At 49.6% G+C, this 20,872-nt stretch overlaps 1 protein-coding gene across 1 annotated transcript in view; it reads left to right on the top strand.

The window, feature by feature from the left end:
• Positions 1-20,872, top strand: part of ttc34 (tetratricopeptide repeat domain 34) — a 112,216-nt gene that overhangs the window by 84,389 nt on the left and 6,955 nt on the right. The window contains exons 6-7 of the mRNA XM_041206998.1: positions 743-1,013; positions 1,468-1,682. Of these exons, the coding sequence (XP_041062932.1) occupies positions 743-1,013; positions 1,468-1,682 (486 nt within the window). The remainder of the gene's footprint in view (positions 1-742; positions 1,014-1,467; positions 1,683-20,872) is intronic.

Consider the following 20,872-nt stretch of genomic DNA (forward strand, 5'->3'; position numbering starts at 1 on the left):
GGCCAGTGTCGTCTTGTAATTTTTAAAAAGACAGGTCCTCTTTAAACAGTTCAGTATGTTTTGGTTAGCTAGTGAAGATATAGGTAGATTTCACTCAGTACAATTTCCTGTCGTTGTGACAATACAAGTTGTTATAGTGACAGTAATGCCAACAGAAACTAATTGTGAGAACTCTACATATTAGAGTTTCCATTTTCCAATGTAGGCTCACCAGACTAATCCCTGGGATGGTGGGATTGTCCTATGAGGAAAGATTAAGGAGACTGGGCCTGTATTCTCTAGAGTTTAGAAGAATGAGTGGTGATCTCATTGAAGTGTACAAAATTCTTACGGGGTTCGAAAGGATGGATGCAGGAAGGATATTTCTCCTGGTTGTGGGGGGTCCAGAGCCAAGGGACACAGTCTCAGAATAAAAGGTAGGCCATTTAGGACCAAGATGAGTAAGAATTTCTTCAGTCTGAGGGTGATACATCTTTGGAATTCTCTATCCCAAAGGGCTGTGGAGGCTCAGTCATTAAGTATGTTCAAAGCAGAGGTTGATAGATTTCTAGATGGCATTGACATCAAGGGAAACAGGGATAAGTGCAGGAAGATGGTGTTGAGGTAGAAGATCAGCCACAATCTGGTTGAATGGTGGCGAAGGTTTGAGGGGGCCAATGGTCTGCTCCTGTTCCTACGTTCCTATTTCCAAAGCTTTTGGATCTAGTGGACCTATCAATCTTTTTCCACTTTTTCCTAACAGGAAGCAGTACAGGACATTGCATTAGCCCTACAGACGGACCAAAAGTTGGCAATCCAAGAAATCTCATCTCTGAAGCATGAAGCTCAAAACCTAATTAGCCGCTGGCTGCATGATCACTGTATTAACATTCTAACAGGAATGGCAGAATCCAAGGAAAAGGTCTTCAGTGAAGAACTTGTTAATCTTCCTGCAATAGGTCGTTATCTACTTCTGATAAATGAGAGAGATTCAACCTGGCACATCCTATATGCTGATATATTGATAGCAAAAGGTAAAATTCAAAAGCTTGCCCTAGTTTTATGCTTCAAAAAAATCTTGATTCTTTGTTTCTAACTATGTAGAGAACAGGTAAGAGGGTTTGAAGCATATGACTGGTCAAGGGACCAAATAGTTAGAGAGGGAGAATGCTTTAAAGGTTTTTGTTTTTCCTTCTCAATATTCTTGAAGGAAAATTTTTATCTTGAGCACAAAGCTTCCTAAATGAGAAAATGCTACAATTAAGCCAGACTAATACAATGGAATACAAATTTAGATTCAACCTAATGTTCTGCAGATGTTCCCTGGAACTGCTATGATATTTCTAAAATCGAGTTTTGGAACAGGCTATTTTGCAGGAACTAAACCTGATTGGTATGCTGCATCTTTAAATGCCCTAGTTTGGGCATTATGTAAGCTATTATCCTAGATTTTGGAAGCAACATCTCATGAATATGTCCTCTCTGCAGAAATGTATGACGATGCTTTGAAACATCTACAGGAGATTTTTGGACAAGTTCCTAATGATGATGCTGTCATGGCCAGGTATGGACTCATTCAAATGAAGAGGAAAAATGTCCAGCTTGCTGTGCGGAATCTGAGCATCCTTGCTGAAAAGGACAACAAAGACTTGGATTTTCTATTACAGTTCCTGGATTACAAGTCATGTCACCATGTGGCTCAGGTAATATTTTTGTGGTTCAAGAAGGCAGCTGACCACAATATTCTCGGGGGCATTTGGGGGTAGACATTAAATGTTGGTCTTGCCAGCGACACCCAGATCCCAATGAACAAATGTATTTTTTTCAAAAAAAAAGAAATTGCAATATGATCAAGGATCTCTTGCTATTATGTGTGGTTTTGATGAGACCTGTGCACTGATTTAGCCTCCTTACCCAAGGAACAATATATTTGTTTTAGAGGAGTACAGTGAAGGTTGATTAAATTGATTTTTTAAGATGAGAGGGCAGTCCTGGAGAAGAGGTTGAGTAGAATGGGCTTATTTTGTCTGGAGCTCAGAAGAACGAGAGATGATTTCAGTGGAATGTATAAACTTTTGAGCGGGCTTAAAAGGGGAGATGCTGAGAGGCTGTTTTCCCCAGCTGAAGAATCTAGAACCAGGGTTTACAGTATCAGAATAAGGGGTCGGCCATTTAAGGACTGAGATGAGAAGTAATTTCTTCAGTATTGTGTCTTTGGAATTCTCTACCCCAGAAAGTTGTGCATGCTCAGCCGTTGAGTATATTCAAGATTCAGGTCAATAGATTCTTAGGGATAGGATGGGGAAAGTGGAGTTGATGTAAAAGGCCAGGCATGATCTTATTGAATGATAAAGAAGGCTTGAGGGACCTACTTTTTTTTGTTCTTGGAGATAGTAAAATAGAAATGTAGCTACTACTGTTGTATAGGAACATGCAGCCATCAATTTTCGTGCAGCAACGAGGCGACAAGTTAGTCTGTTATGTTAGAAGTTGATTAAGGGAAGTTGGTTGAAACACCAGGACATCGTACTATTCTTTGGTAAAAGTTGTGGGTTTTTCTGTTTCCACTTTAATCTATAAGGCGGCATCTCCAACAATACCATATGTCCTCACTACTATATTGAAGTATGTACTAAGATTATGGGCAGGATTTTCCTGTGAGCTCCTGAACCCTATCATTAGCCTGGAGTGGGGGCCAGAAGTACGCATATGAGGGAAAATTGCTCTGATTTTTTCCCCTGAATTGGCAATTATATGCCAGAAAGTGCCTTCGCCACCCAGTTATGGATGGATGGCAGGCGGCACATGTAATTTGGAGAAGCAGTAGGAGACCTTCCAGCTTGAAAGGAGCAGCAGGATGCCTTGGTAGGTAAGTATGAGTGCATCCCAAGATGGAGGCAACTTTTCAGATCTGAAATAAAGAAACTGCCTTTACAACTGAGCCACCATGGTGTGGGGATGGGGGTCCTGCTGTTGAACCCAGACAGGTAGGAAGGACATCTAAGTTTGCCTGGAACGCTGCTGAGAGGCCACCTCTGGGCAGCTAAATTGTTCGCCACTGTCTCCAGGAAGTTGGAGACCGACTAGAAAATCCCATTGGCCTTCTTCAGTTGGCCTTTAATTACTTCACTTTTGTGTGGGTAGTTCTGTTGCACCCCCACCTGCCCAACTCACCTCTAGGAAAATGGTGGGATGGAGATGGGGAACTGACACACCAGTGGGCAAGTGCCTATACATTTCCGTTAATATCCTGCCCTATGTGCTCAGGTCCTGGAGTGAGGCTTGAATCCTGAACCTTCTGACTTGACCAGCAAAAGTACTACATTTGAGCCAAGTTGACATAACATTTATTTATCCACGTCTAAACATCAGTGTTCCTTGACAGTGTTAAGGCTGGTGCTGCAGTTTCCAATTAGGAAAAGGTTACTTTTAATTTGTATTATCTAGACTGTATTTTAACAATTAGTTTATGGAAGGCAAATTAATTTTTCTAGACAAGGACAAGTTCTGTGGGTTGCCAACAAGTTTGCTAATGGGCAGAATTTTCTGCCTACCAGGCGGGCCCTACCCAATCTCCAGCGGGCGTGGAGCCGATCCCCGCCGGAGAAGCGGGCCCTGCCGACATTTTAAGTGGGCGGGCCAATTAAGACCCACCCAGCGTGATGCCCGACGGGAAGCGCTATGCGCTGTCTGTGTGGGCGGGGGGATTCCCCAAATGCGAGAGTTCGCTCTTTCATGCATGCACATGAAAGAGCGCACATCTCCCTGAGTCTAAGTGCTGCCTCAGGGTGATCGCTGACAGTTATATAAACATGAAAAATAGGGGGGAAAAATCCTTAACATGTCCCCCTCATGTGATAATGTCACACGAGATGGGACATGTTAATAAATTTCATTAAAACTTTATTCAACTTTTTAAATCCCTACATGAAACCTCATCCCGCCGGCGGATGAGGTTTCATGTTTTTTCTATTGCCCACCGGGGCTCCTGGCCTGCCCGCCAACCTTAAGGTTGGACGGGCAGGTCCTTTAATTATTTTAATGATCCTGTCAATGGCCTCAACTGGCCATTGACAGGTTGGTGGTTCCGCAGCTGATTTTGCTGCGGGCCCGCCTTCCTGAAGATTTAAATGGGGTGGGATGACATCCCTCGTCATTTTGCGCGTCAGCGAGTGGGCCTTGCCCCCTGGTCGCCGACAGCAAAATTCAGCCCAATGTGGAGGTAGTTCTTGTTTTAACCTGTTGCACATCACAAATTAATGTGCCAGCAGCATTGACCGCAGTTATCAGTCTGCTGAATTTTGATAGGCCCAAAAGCAGCTGTACCTAATTAGTTTCCACTTCCAAACAAGGTAAGTAAACATGAGTTTGTAGAATAAAAAGGATAAATATAGACAGATTGGGTTTTTTCTTTAATTTATTTAACCCAATCTATACTGAATTGGATGATCTCAGTCAGAGCAGCAGTGCACAATAATAGGACATTTAAGGGTTAAGATAAATCAGCCAAGATTCCAAATCGCTATCTTGTGACTATCTGGAAACTGTGAAGGAGGACAGGATAATGCTGTTGTTAAGGTCCTGTTGCTTCCCTAGCCCTGCCACCGCCCCCCCCCACCCCCCCTGACCCTTGAGCATCCATCCAGTACCTACTGTAAAAGTTTACACCTGAATAGTGGCCCTTGGTTATGGTACTGTATCTGATGAGCACATGAATAATTGAACTCCACAAAGAATTGGAACCCTCAGGAGAAGGGAGAGAAATCTAATAGGGAAAAAAATGGAGAGCACAGGAGTGCGGAGGGAATGGAAGAAAGGATGTGCAGAAATCAAGTATTTAAAATATTCTATTATTTAAAATTGTACCAGCTTTTTTAGGGGGGGAGGGGTGGTTGTGGGGAAGATTGTTTTGTGAATCTACAGCTCAATTGCCTTTAGCCCTATCACCTGATACATTTATTTAGGATACTACATATTATCCAGTTCAATGCAGTTACAGCTGACTAGTGTGCCACTCACATGGGAAGAATTTTCAGGTTGGGGAGTAGGGACGGGGCCCAGTCGCCGATGTACGGTGACGTCAAGCAGGTGTCCCGATGTCACTGCGCGTCATTTAGATTTTTAGTTCTGCAGGTGCGCAGCCAAGTCGACTGCGCACCCACACCGAACTGTCAATGGGCTATTACGGCCATTTAAATATCAATTAAAACAATAACCTGAGCTGCCCGTCCAACCTTAAGGTTGGCGAGCAGGCGAAGAGCCCAGGCAGCCATCCATGGGCAGGATGAGGTTTCATGAAGGGTTTATTAATTAAATAAATAATTTTCAAACATTTGATAAACATGTCCCAACTCGTGATGCTGTCACATGAGGTGACATGTCTAAATAAGTTTTAATAAAAACTTACATTCCGAACTTAATCTCACTGAGGCAGCACTCAGCGCTTCCGGGCACGCGTCACGCTGGGCAGGCCTTAATTGGCCCGCCCACATAAAATGGCAGCGTGGCCCCGATCGGGAGCGCTGATCAAGTTCCTGCCTGCCCCTGCACAACCCCCTCTAACGGGGGGAGTTTTCTGCCAATATGGGAAGGAAAATGTATATTGGTGATAAATGTTTGTGACGGTCCTTTCAGATGTGTATTAAAGCAGTGAAATTAATGAACTAGTGATTTACATGTTCCTTAACACAGATCTTTTAACCAGGCCTTCAGCTGTTAACTAGCAAGGGGCTTTCCTGCTACTTCCTGCACACATTGCGGACGTAAGGAGCCTTTAAGACTAATAATAATGGCCAAAAAATCTTGTTGCATTTAATCACAGGTCAATCATATTGACTTCTCCATTCCATTTAACCACCATTGCAAAACATATACCATTGTTTTTTAGTTTTAATTTCCTATTAAATGGGAATGCTGTAATCCATTTCACAAATAAGATTTTATAATGGAAATATTGCCACATTGGCAGATGTGAAAGTCTTTCAGTAATTTTTCTTTTTGTAAACTTTTCTTCTTTATCACAAAGATCAGGCCTTGTGTTGAGTTTGCTAGATAGTAGCTTCATATAATGTTGAATTCTTAAGTCATCTGCAAAGAGCCTGTACTTGGCTGTCTTGTCAGAAAGTTCACCTTGTTATGTACAATGTCCTATCATGACATTGAATGAGAACACAAAACCAGCTGTGTTGGTCTCTGATTACTCATAATAAAGTCTCAAACTGGTATGTTAGCCTTCAACTAATATGCTTTTGTATTCACTATCATCCCAGTGCTTTCTGTCAACAGCTTGTAATAAACAAAAATAATGAAAAGTGCATTATCTAGCACAGTGACTGAGGACATTAGTGGAAAAATAGAAGAGGTGCAGATTTGATTTCCATAACTTTGGTAACTCTTAATAGCTGTGTTCCATTATCACATTGCAACAATTCAGCCACTGCAGCTTTTCCACTACTGGTTGAAGCTAATGGTGTTAAGTTTCCTTTTTTCAAATGGAATGGTGGCTTGTAAGGAGTTGTCTTAATGATGTCACCAGTGAGAAAGAGGCACTAGCTGTGAGGTAAAATAGATTGTTGCAGTTTATCAAAGGTAAGGTGCTATATCCACAATGTGTTGTACCTCAAGAATTGCATCAGTCATGTTCAAGCCAGACAGTTTTGTTTGTGACTAGTGGAGCTCTTTATTTTGCTTTTTCCTTAAATGATTAATTGTGAAGAATGAGGGGAGATGAAGAAAAGTTTATCTCAAACCATTGTCACTTAAATGTCTATGTGTTTAAGCTCTGGATGGCTATACATTGGAGTTGCCATTTAAGCTGCTGCTTTCAGCCAGCAATTCTTCTTGCTACACTATCTAAGATTTCAGTTGAAGATTGTTTTCTGAGGGCTAAGCCATAAAAATAGACCAGATATAGTCTTTAGCTTGGGGAAGAATTTTCACTAACTGTAATATTAAACAATAACCCTGAATTCTGTCCATTAATTCTCAGAGACTTAAAATCTTCAAGCATTTGGTCACCCGTCCTGTCCTCCCCTATCTCCTTATGTGGCTCAGTGTCAAATTTTGTTTGATAACACTCCTGTTCATCTATATCACAGGCGCTATATAAATGCAAGTTTTTATATACAAGCCCATTACAGAAAGGAAGCAGTCTGTAAATTCCTTAATAATACCTAAAACAACTTGTCTTCTGCTCCTTGGGTAGTGTAGAATGTATGTTAATATGGAGAGATGGCGAATAGGTCCTTTTGAGGAAGTAGCTCACCAATAAATTTGGTAGTCCTTATGCTTGGTAATGAACACTACTGAGATTCCAAAATTAGACTTTTTAAGTCACATGGTTCATTTCAGGACTTTTCTGCTACTTTTAACACTCCACACAACTTGTGAAGTGTAATTTACCTTTATATCACTCCAGGTCATATAATGTTAGAGATTGTGGAACATAAGCAGATTCTTGTCTTTGTTGTCATGGGCAAACAAAGGGAAGAATGATAATGAGAAGGAAAATAATTTCAATACTTAGGTCATATTAACAAACTGATTTAGCTCCGGTCAAAATATTTGGACAATCCGACCCCCGGTTGCGAGTATAAATATAGTGTAAGGTCCTTGAACCATAACAAGAAAAGTGATCAGGCTGGTTATGGTGAGAAAAATGATGGCACGCATTATTTGGGAAACCAATTGAAGCGGCCAAATAAAAATGTAGCAAGCTAATGTCGTGGAATGGGCGAATGTTCACCTGTGTTGAGATCAGAAAGTGTTGAGTGTTCACCTTATCCTGAAAAATGGAATATGAGAAAAAGTGTGTGGAGCATCTCGAACTGGATTTTGAGTATTTGGAGACACTTTATGTGCATTCAGTGCTTTTCTTCCATTATAAACCATGATAATTTATAAAGCAAACTTAGAATTTTAAGAGAACGTAACTGTAATATCGTTACCTGTCCATCACCTCTGATCTTCCCATTGTTATGATCACAACTCAAATCTTTTTTTTTATTCTGATGGAACCGAAATGGCACTGGCTCCTCCATAGACAAGTGGAGAGTAAAGGCCTAAAACTTTTAAAGCCTACCATTTTCTTTATCGTTTTTCCTATACCAGTGCAGTATGAAGACATTTTTTAACCTCCCTGTTTTCACTTATATAACAAGGAACCATGGTCAGGATTTAATGTGGAAATGGTGGCCTGTCGCCCGACTGAATTTTGTGTGGTTCAGGCAATTATTTGCCTGAAGTCTTAGCTTATGCCGCTCTGAGGAAGGATGTCCTGTCTTCAAGTGGGCGGGCCGATTAAGGCCCACCCAACGTAACGTCTGGTGGGAAATGCTGTGCGCTTCTTGTGCGGGCGGGGGGAATTTCCCAAATGCGAGAGTGCGCTCTTTCGAGCATGCGCACAAAAGAGCCCACATCTCTCTGAGGCTAAGTGCTGCCTCAGGGAGATCGCTGACAGTTGTAAAAATAGAAAAAAAAATCCTTACCGTGTCCCCCTCATATGTCAATGTCGCACGAGATGGGACATGTTCATAAATTTCACTAAAACTTTATTGAACTTTTTAAATTCCTATATGAAACCTCATCCCGCTGGTGGATGAGGTTTCACGTTTTTTCCATTCCCCACTGGGGCTCCTGACCTGCCCACCAACCTTAAGGTTGGAGGGGCAGGTCCTTTAATTGTTTAAATGGTCCTGTCAATGGCCTCAATTGGCCATTGACAGGTCGGCGGGCCAGCAGCTGGTTTTGCTGCGGGCCTGCCTTCCTGAAGATTTAAATGGGGCAGGATGATGTCAGAGGTTGCCCCTGACGTCATCTTACGTCATTTTGCATGTCGGCGAGCGTGCCCTGCCCTCTGCTCGCCGACAGCAAAATTCAGCCCAGAAACATTCAAAAGTGAAATGGAATTTTCCAATGCCACTGAAGAATAAGCCAAACATTAGTAATGCTATGAGTATGTGACTCAGTTAATTACACATGAAACAGTTTACGTTTGTATACTTGTACACCAAAAACATAGGGTGGAATTTTCCGTACCTGCTGGCAACAGGTGTGATAGGTGATATGCGCAGGCAATATGGTGCGATCGGTTTCACAATGGCAGGAAGGCAGGTTGTGAGCCCACTAATGGCAGGCCGCATTTCCTGCCAGTGGTCATCAGGGAGCTCATTGTAATATGTCAGCATATCGTTAAAAGGCCATCCCACCAGGCTCTTGGACCCCCGCCAGATTGTCTGCCCACGTCGGCAGGAAAGCATGTCTGAATGTTTCTCAACAGCACACAGGTGGCGTGCACTTGGCAGCCTTCACTTTGGGGGAGCTGAGGTGAGTGAACTGCATCATTTTCCACAGCTCGCTAGGGTCACCTGTTGCTTTGCAGGCTTCAGGGATGCCGGATGGCTTGGTCAACTGCTGCCCAGCCTTGGAGGCGACTACTGTTGTTGGGGGAGTAGGGGGGCAACTGCTGTCCTGGTGTTGGATCCTGCACACAAGAAATCGAAGTGGGGGCCAGGGTAGGCAAGAGAATTGGCCACACAGTAGGGACACCTGCACAAACAGATCATTCCTCTGCCATTCATACAGCCAAGTGATATGATTGGGGTCGGGCTCCTAGCCTGCACGCGCATGCAAGCAACATTGAGGCACCAAAGTGCCACCAAGTGCTTCAGACTTTATTCCCCACCACCCTACACTGGCACAGACTTCAAGTCTGCGACCACCTTACTGGACCGCGGAGCAGTTGGACTGCACACATTGTACAATCTCCTCGACAACGCTGGCCATGTAGCAGTCACTGCTGGACGTGCTCACAGCCCCTTGCAATCTCAGCAACCCAGTTAGGAGCTGTCTCCCCCTTGTCGCAGGCTGACAGGGCAGCCATACAGTGTACTCATCTGTTGCCATCCAAGGGGTAGCCAGCGCTCTCCGGGAAGCATTAAGGGGCCATCACACAGTTCTGCCGTGCTAACCACGTGTCTGTCTCTCTCTCTTTCTCTCTCTCTCTCTCTCTCTCTTTCATGCCACAGGAAGACCACATCAGGATACTGGAGCCTGGTGACCTAGCTGTATGCTTGATGGCCTACAGAGAGCGAAGACGACGGAGGAGAGAACAACTAAGGCGCCTGGCCACGCAAAGGCAGGAGCAGCAACCTCCGGAAGAAGGGGCAGCAGGGGCTCCCACACACGCTGCCCAGGAATGACAGCGAGCCACGGCTGGTCAGCGCCTAGCGACACCCAGGGTCTACAGGCACCGTCTGTCATTCCTGTAGATGACCGAGAACCAGTGTTGCCGATGACTACACGAGTCTAGGGACCTGGTCACTCACACCTGCCACTTAATGCAGGGCTTGGTGCCAAGGGGACATGGAGGGCACCCAGTGCCAGTGGCTGTGAAAGTGACCACAGCACTTAATTTCTATGCCAGTGGCTCCTTCCAGAGCTCCACAGGTGATCTCTGTGGGATATCACAAGCCACCACCCACAAATGCATCCATGAGGTCACGGATGCCATCTTCTCAAGGCCACACAACTTTGTGCATTTCGCCCGGGACAGGGATAGCCAGGATGCAAGGGCCATTGGATTTGCCCAGATCTCAGGATTCCCACAGATGCAGGATGTGATCGCCTGCACCCATGTGCTGCTCAGGTCTCCATCGTTGCACAAGATGGACTACATCAACTGCAAGGGATTCCACTTACTGAATGTGCAGCTAGTGTGCGACCACCAGAAGCACGTCCTGCAGGTGTGCGCACAGTTTCCAGGGAGTGTGCACGAGGCCTACATCCTCATTCAATCACAGATCCCTGGAGTCTTCCAAGGTCCACAGAAGCTGCAGGGATGGCTCTTCGGGGACAAGTGCTACCCGCAGCGGACGTGGCTGTTGACACCCGTGCAACGCATGCTGCAGCTCACAACTTGCTGGAGCAGACCATTGGGGTGGTGAAGGTGAAGTTCTGGTGCCTGGATGGGTCTGGTGGAGCCCTGCAATACAGAGGGTGTCGTGCATAGTCGTCGTATGCTGCGCCCTTTACAACCTGTTGCTCCAAAAGGGAAACAAGCTGGCTGAGGAGGAGATGGAAGAGCTGCACATCTCCTCTGATGAGGACGCAGACGGGGATGAGGATGAGGAGGTCCTCAGAGGTGACTGACAGGGATGAGGCCCTTGCACAGTCACCGGTGGCCAGGCATTCAAAGGCAAATGTGGAGGCGGTGCTGTCACCGGTAGCGGGGCCCCCCCAAATAAAACTATGCGGGAGCAGCTGCTTCTGAGGCTCCTGCGGCCCTGTCACCTTTCCTCCTCCTTACAAGGGCCCTGGGGGTGAAGAGCTACACCCACCCCGAAATGACCATCCAGGCCTGTGTTAGGGCTATGGCTGGGGTCATCGGCCCCTCAGCCATAGTTGCAGCCTCAACATGTATGGCAAAGCTGTATTTTTTTGAGGTCCGAGCGGGCGGTGCACCTGGCCCTGGAAAAGGGGCACACTGTGGGTGGGACCTTTCTGGCGGTGGACCCCCTTGAGGCCACCGCCCAGAGACTTATTATTTCTAACGTCCCGCCCTTTGTCTCCAGTGAGCTCCTCCTCCCCCACCTCCGACTGGGGGAGATCAGGTCTGGGGTTGTGCCGATCTCGCTCGGCCTCGAGGACGCGGCCCTCCGACACGTCTACTCTTACCGGCGTGAGGTTTTCGTCCACCTGGCCTGGGAGGAGTGCGTAGAGGGGGCCTTTTCAATTGATTTTGAGGGGGTCGCCTACTGGGTCTTCTGGACTGTGGAAGGCGTAAGGTGCCATGCGTGTAAGGAGGTGGGGCATGTGTGGAAGAACTGCCCCACCTCCAAGACTGCCAACACCAACCAAGCAGCCGCAGCTGGCACCGCCGCTTCTCTCCCCCCACCACCACTCCATCTCCCTCCCCGCAAAGGGAGGTGTTGCCGGCAGCTACCGCCATCTTGGCTGCCGGTGAGGCGGGGGGAGCGCCCCCGCGTCGTAAGAAGGCGTGGAGGAAGACCCGCAACCTGGGGGCAGCCCCTGAGACTCCCCAGACCCCCCTCACTACCCAGGACAACCATACCCCTGAGGACACCGGCTCGGGGGAAACGGAAACATCCGGTCCCAGCGTCATCTCCACGCTTGCTCCTGGTCCCGTGTGCGCCTCGGCGCCATGTGCTGGGCCCAGTGTCGTCCCTGCGTGGGTTCCCGGGGCCGGCAGAGGTGAGGCACGTGACCCCAAGCCAATGAGGCTGTTAGAAAGGGTAGATCAGCCCAAGCCCCAGAGGGTGGAACGTCCAGGAGGGCTGGACGAGGTGGAGGGGGCCTCGCTAATGGAGATCTCCCCAGCCTACCCTGGAAGAGATGTCACCCCTCGGAGGAAGAGGAGGAGAGGGACATCCCGGCTGAAGAAGTCGGATGTGTCCTGTCCCCCCGGTGAAGAGGTGGTGGCGTCTCCGCCTTTGAAGTCCTCGCACTGCCCTCTGGGGGAACCCCAAACACCTATTTCTCCCCCCCCCCCCATAACCTTGCTGCAGTCCCCTGAGCAGGGCCCCTCGGGGGTCGCTGAGGGTACCTCCCTTGAGGTGCCCCACCCAGACCCACTTTATACCCCCAAGATATCATCTGGCCTGTCAGGGGACTGCTACACCCTGTATTTAATTTCCACAACTGGGTCGTTGGGTGGCGGTGGTGAAAAAGGCCTTCCTGCTCCCTCCCAACCTTTAGCACCGGGCGTCCTTGTTTTAGGTCAGGAGCTCCTCCCGAGCTCGCCGAACGACCCGGTGCCTGGGGGGGACCAGGGATCTGAGATGCCACCGCCCTTTGCCCCTTCTGGACTTGATCCTGGAGATGGGATCGAGGTGGAGGTGGAGCCGACTGGTAGCTCCGAACCAACCCCCATACTCAATACTGGGGAGGGGTTGGAAGCTGGAGGCGACAACCTGGAGGAGGATGGAGTTTCGGTGGTGAGCACCGGGGACAACCTGGAGTCATTATCGGGTGAGGTGGTGGATCCCCTGGTGCACCCTGCTGACTCTCCCCTCATCCCTGTGCGGGAACGCCAGGATTTTTTAGCAAGTAATCGCGGTCACCGAGACAGAGTTCAGTTGGCCATGGACCGGTGGTATTCTTTTCCGCTGGTGTTCTGGTCCACTTGCGAGGCTCTAAAGGCCCCTGAGTTGGACAGGAACGCCCGGCAGAGAGTCCATACATTTCTCGCTAGGCTCCTGAAGGAGAGGAAGACTAAAAAAAAAAAGCCCCCTCCTTTTATTCAGGTGAAGGTAGCACATACTTCTGACAATGAAGACTACCTTGGCCAGCCTCAACATCCACAGCAGCAGGGACACACAGCGCAGGTTCCAGAACTTCTCGGTCCTCCAGGACGGGAAGTATGCGGTGTGCTTCCTGCAGGAAAGCCATACCGTTCCGGGAGACAAAGCTACGTGGCTCCTGGAGTAGCGATGGGGGGTCTATAGGAGTCACCTAGCCTACAATTTCGCGGTCTGGCTATCTTGTTGGCTCCACGTTTTCAGCCAGGGATCTTGGGGGTCAAGGAGTCGATGCCAGGCCGGTTGCTGCACCTTACTGTGTACCTGGGGGGCGTGGCGCTTCACTTTGTGAATGTGTACGCTCCCCTGGGCTCGCAGCAGCAAGCGAGCATCTTTGAGGAAGTGTCCACTCATCCTGGCTCCCTCGATGCAGGCGAGTGCGTCATCCTCGGAGGGAATTTCAACTGCACCCTCGAGGCCCGGGGCCATCACGATACCCAGCACCGCACACTAGGTGTGAGTAAGTTGCAGGACCTGGTCGGGTCCTTCGACTTGGTGGACGTCTGGCGAAATCTCCATCCTGACTCCAGTGTTTTCACTTTTGTGTCACCTGGAGTCGGAGCGTCCAGACTCAATCGCCTTTACATTTCGAGGGCGTACGTGTCCTGCGTTCCATCGGCTTCTGTGCAGTGGGTGTCGTGCACGGACCACCGTCTGGTGTGGGAGGAGCTCGCTTCATTCTGCGCTCGGATGGCGTCTGCATACTGGCATTTTAACAACCTGCTGCTGGAGGACGAACAGTTCCTGGACTCGTTTCGTCGTTTCTGGGCCGGCTGGAGAAGGAAGCAGGGAGGCTTCCCTTCCTTGAGGCTATGGTGGGACGTGGGCAAGACTCAAGTCCGCATTTTCTGTCAAGAGTACATGAGGGGGTCGACAAAGAGGCGGAAATCCAGGGTCGAGGAGTTGTAGAAGGAGGTGCTCGACCTGGAAGCATGTCTCCATCAACCTGACACGGACCTGGCCCTGCAGTTGGTGTACGATAAGAAGGGCGCGCTGTGGGACCTGCAACTCATCGGGTCTCGCAGCGCGTACATGAGGTCGCAGATCCGATTCCTACAGGACCTGGACCGCGGCTCCTCCTCGCTAGAAAAAGGGCACGGGGTCTGTCAGCAGCTCCTTATGCTGCTGGCCAATGACAGATCCCTTGTCTCAGATCCAGAGGGCATCAGGGCCATTACCCGAGACTATTACACTGCCCTGTTCTCTCCTGATCCGTCCGGCGAGGGTGCTCGCAGAGTTTTGTGGGAGGACCTGCCGCAGGTCGGCTCGGAGGGCGCTGGAAAGCTTGGCTCCCCTATAGGTCTAGGGGAGCTGACAGGCGCCCTCGACAGTGTCTCTAGGGGCAAATCCCCAGGGCTGGACGGGCTGACCGTGGAGTTCTTCAGGGCGTTCTGGGACGTCCTGGGGAGCGACTACGCGGGGGTCCTGGGGGAGAGTATTGCAACCGGGGGAGATGCCCCTTTCGTGGCGCAGGGCTGTAATTAGTCTGCTGCCTAAGAAGGGGGATCTCCTCCGCCTTAAAAACTGGCGCCCGGTCTCCCTCCTCAGCACAGATAATAAAATTTTTGCCAGAGCCATAGCTTCTCGGCTTGGCACCGTGCTGGACCACATGATCCATCCTGACCAGCCTTATACCGTCCCAGGTCAAACCATTTTTGATAATATCCATCTGGTCCGGGACACCATCCATTTTTCCCCAGAAGGCTGGTCTGTCGAGCGCCTTCCTGTCTCTTGATCAGGAGAAGGCATTCGACAGGGTAGATCACGAATATTTATTCAGAATTCTGTGAGCATTCAGGTTCGGGACGCATTTTGTCGCCCGGATCCGACTTTTGTACACTGCTACAGAATGTCTAGTTAAGGTTAACAAGTCCCTGACGGCACTCCTTCGCTTTGGGAGAGGGCTATGTCAGGTCTGCCCCCTGTTTGGCTGATTGTATTCTATTTGCGTGGAGCCTTTCCTGCGCCTCTTGCGAAGGAGGTTGTCGGGATTGGTTCTGCTGGGGCCGGGCATCGGGGTCGTCCTTTCGGCTTACACTGATGGCATGCTCCTTTTGTTTAGTGACCTGGCTGACCTGCGAAGGATGCGCGAGTGCCAGGACGTCTACTCTGCCGCGTCTTCTGCTAGGATCAACTGGGGTAAATGTTCTGAACTCCTGGTTGGTCCGTGGCAGATGGATCCCCTACCTGAGGAGCTCAGGCCTTTCACCTGGAGCAGGACTAGCCTCCTCTACCTGGGGGTCCATCTCTCCCCTGTTGAGGAATCCTGGCCGGTGAATTGGCAGGAACTGGAGACCAAAGTCACCACTCGCCTGCGGCGCTGGGCAGGACTTGTCTGAGTGCTGTCTTACCCGGGTCGAATTCTGGTCATAAACCAGCTGATTGCCACCATGTTGTGGTACCAGCTGGTCACTTTGACCCTTCCCCCCAGACTTTGTCATGAAAATGCAGAGAATGCTCATCAATTTCTTCTGGGACCAAAGACTGCTGAGGTTCTGAGTCTCCTACTTAAGGAGGGCAGTCAGGCGCTGATGTGCCTTTGCACCCAGGTGGCAACTTCCCGCCACCAGGCCCTGCAGCGATACCTTTACGTTGAGCCCCCTCCAAGAGGGTGTGCCCTGGCGACATATTTCTTCCACCACGTGCACGGCCTGAATTATGACATGCAGCTCCTGTTTATAGACCTGAGGGGCCTTCGTGGCTCCTTGCAGGCGTTGCCCATCTTTTACCAGGACCTGATCAAAGTGTGGAACGTGACCAGGATTGGAGACGTGCTGGGTGGCGGAGGAGAGGGCTGGATGCTTCCACAGGAGTTGGCGCGTCATGCGTCCGTGGACGTCTGGCTCACAGCCAAACCTTAGGATGGTTGTGCCCGGCCCTGACATTGTACTGGGCCATGAGGTGGCTCAGGTGCACGGTGGTTTTCCGTCTGAGCGTTCCCCTGTTCGGACGGAATTACACATTGGCCCCAAGTCTCGAACCCTCCCTCGTGCACCAGTGCCCCGCAATATGAGCTGCCTCGTGGAAATGCCCTCCGTGTCCTTTAGCACGGCGCGAAGGAGCTTCCTGTGTGGACTGCTGCTGCACACCCTTCACTTCCTTGCCCTTGCCCGCCGCCGGAGATGCCTTGATATGCCTTGTTGCCATCCGGCGGCAGAGGTCCCCATTGGGAGGCCCTCTATGGAGGTGTCCTCCCGCTTTCCACTGGGGACCTGGGGTGGAGGGTGTTGCATGCAGCAGTTCCCTATAATCGTAGGATATGTCAGTTCACGGACTCCCAAGATACCTGTCCTTTTTAAGGTCTTGTGGAGTCCGTGGACCACGTTTATGTAGGGTGTTGTAGGCTGCACTCCCTTTTCAGTTATTTAAGAAACCTTTTTATTACTGTTTTGTTTGCACTTCGGTCCCACGCTCCTGATCTATGGACATCCAGTGCGGAGGGGGGCCGGGAAGGAGGAGGTCCTCCTCGTGAACCTGCTCCTGGGCCTGGCCAAGTTAGCCATTAACAGTGGGCAGCGGGCGATTGAGGGGGTCGTCCAACCCAACTGTTTGCCCCTCTTCCATGGCTACATTCACGGCTGGGTGTCGCTGGAGAGGGAGTATGTGGTGTCTGCCGGCACCATCGAGGCCTTCCGTGCCCGGTGGGCACCGCGGGGGCTGGGGTGTTTTATCTACCCTCTTAACCACATTTTGGTTTAATGTTTGTAAGTTTTCTTTAAACTTTGTCTTTGGTTTTGCAGTGACCCTACCTTAGGGGCTGCGTTTATTTTATCCCTCATTTTGTTAATTTAGTTTATTTGGTTGACTCAAAGAGTTAATTCTCCTTAACTTTCCTAACCCTGCCTCTACGTCTTGGCGCTCCCTGAACATCCACAGCAGAGGTGGAAGCAGCCTGTGGACTGCAAAGCCCTGTGTGTGATGACTTTGGCAGCCATCCTTTGGAGGGCTCTGGACTGGTTTCGGGGTCCTGCTATGTGGCAGTGGCACCCTCCTCAGTCTGTGAAGCTGCAGCTGCTGAGGTCACAGGAAGAGGGGATTTTGATGGGCTGGTTACTCCCAAAGTCACCTGTTTGGATGGGCCCAGAGTGTGCACCTGCTAATCCTCCTCCCAATGGGTGCCCGCAGGCCCCTGGCTGACTCCTTGAGGGGAAGGGGTAGCTGGATTGAGACCGAGCTGCCCTGCACCCGTCTCACAAACATACTGTTGGAGGCCAACTTTGGCGTCAGCGATGGAGTTGAGCCCACACAGCAATGTCGGAGTGATGTCCTGGACAAAGGTCTCCATGGCGGCTGCCATCCTACCAGTGTTGACCTCGGTGCGTTGGCATGCCAGCGCAATCACCTCAGCCTGAAGGTGGACAGACTCCTCCATTGTGCCTTGCAATCTGGAAGGGGCATCCCTTCCTGGTGTTCTCAGTGTTCCTGAGCTTGCCTTTGCAGCTCCAGCAATTGTGACATGACCGAGCCCAGAGGCTCCTCATCTGAATCGGACTCAGCAAATTTCTGGCCTCAGCAGTCCTCCGAATGCCAGGGACCTTGGAAGTCCCTGCCGCCGCCTGCTGTGTATCAGTGTGATCTGCTCACCAGATCGTGATCCCATGTCTATTCTAAAGCTAGGTCCCATCAAGATGTGTGCCTCTGCTCCGGCAGAGTGTGTGGGTGAGCGCTGTGACAGGACTTCGAGGAGGGTGCCTTCAGATTCCTCTCCAGAGGTTTCTTTGTGCTTGATTGGAGGCCCTGGTGTTTGGCAGACGTGCCTGCGAAATCAAGGAGAGACAATTAGTGCATGGAAGTGGCTGTGAAAGAGAACACATCGCTCACGGCATGGTCGTCTGATGGATGTTGCACTGCTGGATCCCCACTTGGTCGGGCAGGCGCCTACCTCACCGTCAGCACACGACCAATCCAGATTCTCACAGGCCAGCCAGATAGTTCTGTTTTCAAAGTCTGTGAGGACCTTGATTTTGGGCATTCTGCCGCTGGTCTGCAACCTCTCTTTCTCTTGTGTGCCAGCTTGTCCTGCATGGATGTGGATGAAAAAAGTGTAAGCAGGATGCCTGCCAGACCAGATGATAAATGCGCCTGGCCTGTGTGGATGGTGAGTTGTCCCATGGACGGGATGAGGACAACACAGGTGTACCAGACAGCAAATGGTGATGTCCCTTGAACTGGTGAGTGAGGGCCCTGCGGATGTGTGGTGGGTTTGTGAGTGTGAGTTGTGTGATGAAAACAGTGACTTACCCTGGTGGAACAGAGGAGATCATTCATCCTTTTATGGCACTGGGTGGCTAAACTCTTCTGAAGGTCGTTGGCACTGACCACTGCTGCCAGCGTTACCCAAGCCAGATTGGTCATATTGCTGCCCATCCAGTGGCCAGAGCCAGGGTACAGGACATCCTGGCAGGCCTCCACAGCATCTAGCAGTCTCTTGAGGGACTCTTCATTATACCAGGGGGCTGCAGTCTGTTTTCCTTTGCTGGCCATGTCTCCTGGGCAGCTGGTAGCGATGAGCGGTGTGCTGGTGGCTGCTTTTTAAAAAGGCGGCCGGGTGATGCAATGGTGGGATCATAGTGGGAGGGTGAATGAGACCCCGCCTGCCATGGAAATGGCGTGTTTCCCAGGAATGCACAAATAACGAGGCGGGTTTGGGATGGTATGGCGTGAAAACCTGCCATCGCGGCTGGCGGGTAAAACGTTGTTTTACCCACCTGCTACTGCACTTTGGGAAAATTCTGTCCACAGTCATTTTTAAAAGGTTTTTAATGAGGGAAATCTTGAAAAGAAATCATGGGCAGAATTTTCTGCCTGCCGGGCGGGCCCAACCCAATTTCCGGCGATTTTACATGATGCCAGCCGGGAAGTGCCATGTGCTCCCTGTGCAGGCCGGGGGGATTCCCTAAAAGTGAGAGTGTGCTCTTTCGCGCATGCGCACCAAAGAGCGCGCAATTCCCTGAGGCTAGGTGCTGCTTCAGCGAGAACGCTTCCACATTGGAAAACATTAAAAATAGAAAAAAAAAATTCCTTAACATGTCCCCCTCATGTGACAATGTCGCACGAGATGGGACATGTTCATAAATTGCACTAAAACTTTATTAAACTTTTAAAATCCCTATATGAAACCTCATCCCACCGGTGGATGAGGTTTCATGTTTTTTCTATTTGCCGCCGGGGCTCCTGGCCTGCCCGCAGCCTTAAGGTTGGACAGGCAGGTCCTTTTAATTGTTTCAATGATCCTGTCAATGGCCTCAATTGGCCATTGACAGATCGGCGGGCCCGCAGCTGATTTTGCTGCACCCCCGCGTTCCTGAAAATTTAAATGGGGCAGGATGACGTTGGGGGTTCCCCTCGACATCATCCCACATCAGTTTACGTGTCGGCGAGCAAGCCCTGCACCCTGCTCGCTGATGGAAAAATTCAGCCCCATGATTTATTCAGGGTTTGCCTCCGTGGCTGTCTGGCTCTGTGCCTCTCTCTCCCTCGCTCTGCCTCTTGCTCTCACTCTGGCGCTCGCTCGCTCTCTCTGGCTCTGGCGCCCTCCCCCCTTCTCTTTCCTCTTTCCCTCCCCCCACTTCTCTTTCTTCTTCCTCCCCCCCACCCCCCACCTTCTCTCTCCTCTCTCCCTCTCACCCACCTTCTCTCTCGTCTTCCCCTCTCACCCAACTTCTCTCTTCTCCCCCCACCCCCAACCTTCGCTCTCCTCTACCACCACCACCCCCCAACTTCTCTCTCCTCTTCCGCCGCCCCCCCTGCCTTTCTCTCTCTCTGAATTTATCAGCAGCAAACACAGGAGTGCAACAGCCTGCGATTGGAGGAGCAGCCCCTTGCAGAATATTCAGCTTCGCTTACCCGGCATTTTAAACAGTGGATTCAGGGGTCCCCATCTGGGCCAGAGATTGGAAAGGCCTGGTGTATGCAATGTGGAACGTCCTCCTATATGTCCACATCTCAAATGTATTCAGCTTATCAGTAGACTCTTGACCATATCTCCAAGGCATACAACATAGATGACAGAAAGTAGCACCTCAGCATGCTTTTCCTAAGATTCAAGTTCAGTTTCTTTTGATGTTAATGTGTCCATCATTCTGACAAAGTTGGTCTTTGCTATCTCAATTCCCTTTTGGATCTCTCATTCATATCTCTGATGAAGGTACATGACCCTTTTCACTTGTTCCAGGACTTGTCCATTTACTTCAATTTTTACTTATGGGTTAGATCTCTGCAGACTATTATAATTAACATTACATAGTGTCAACCTCTTGTGGAGGGTTTTGTTTCCCAAACCTCCTAGTAAATAATCAGAGCAATGAATTGTTTGAGCACAAGCAATGGTGATCCCTTTACTATCTCAGCAACGCTAACAATTTTTGTTTTCTTAAGTTTGTTGCCCCCCCATCCAACCTGCTTTACCAGCATGCATCATTGCCCATTGTCCTTTGAAGAACCAAGCACAGTTTATCTTGATTGCCCATCTACCTCAGAAACAAGAACAGGATTTATCCAGTCCCATTTACAGGCCCTGTTTAGGGCAGCTGAAGGAAAGAACTTGGCATAACATATCTGATAGATTTGGTATGTTT

The sequence above is a fragment of the Carcharodon carcharias genome, chromosome 15 (genome assembly GCF_017639515.1).
Source record: "Carcharodon carcharias isolate sCarCar2 chromosome 15, sCarCar2.pri, whole genome shotgun sequence".
Taxonomy (NCBI): domain Eukaryota; kingdom Metazoa; phylum Chordata; class Chondrichthyes; order Lamniformes; family Lamnidae; genus Carcharodon; species Carcharodon carcharias.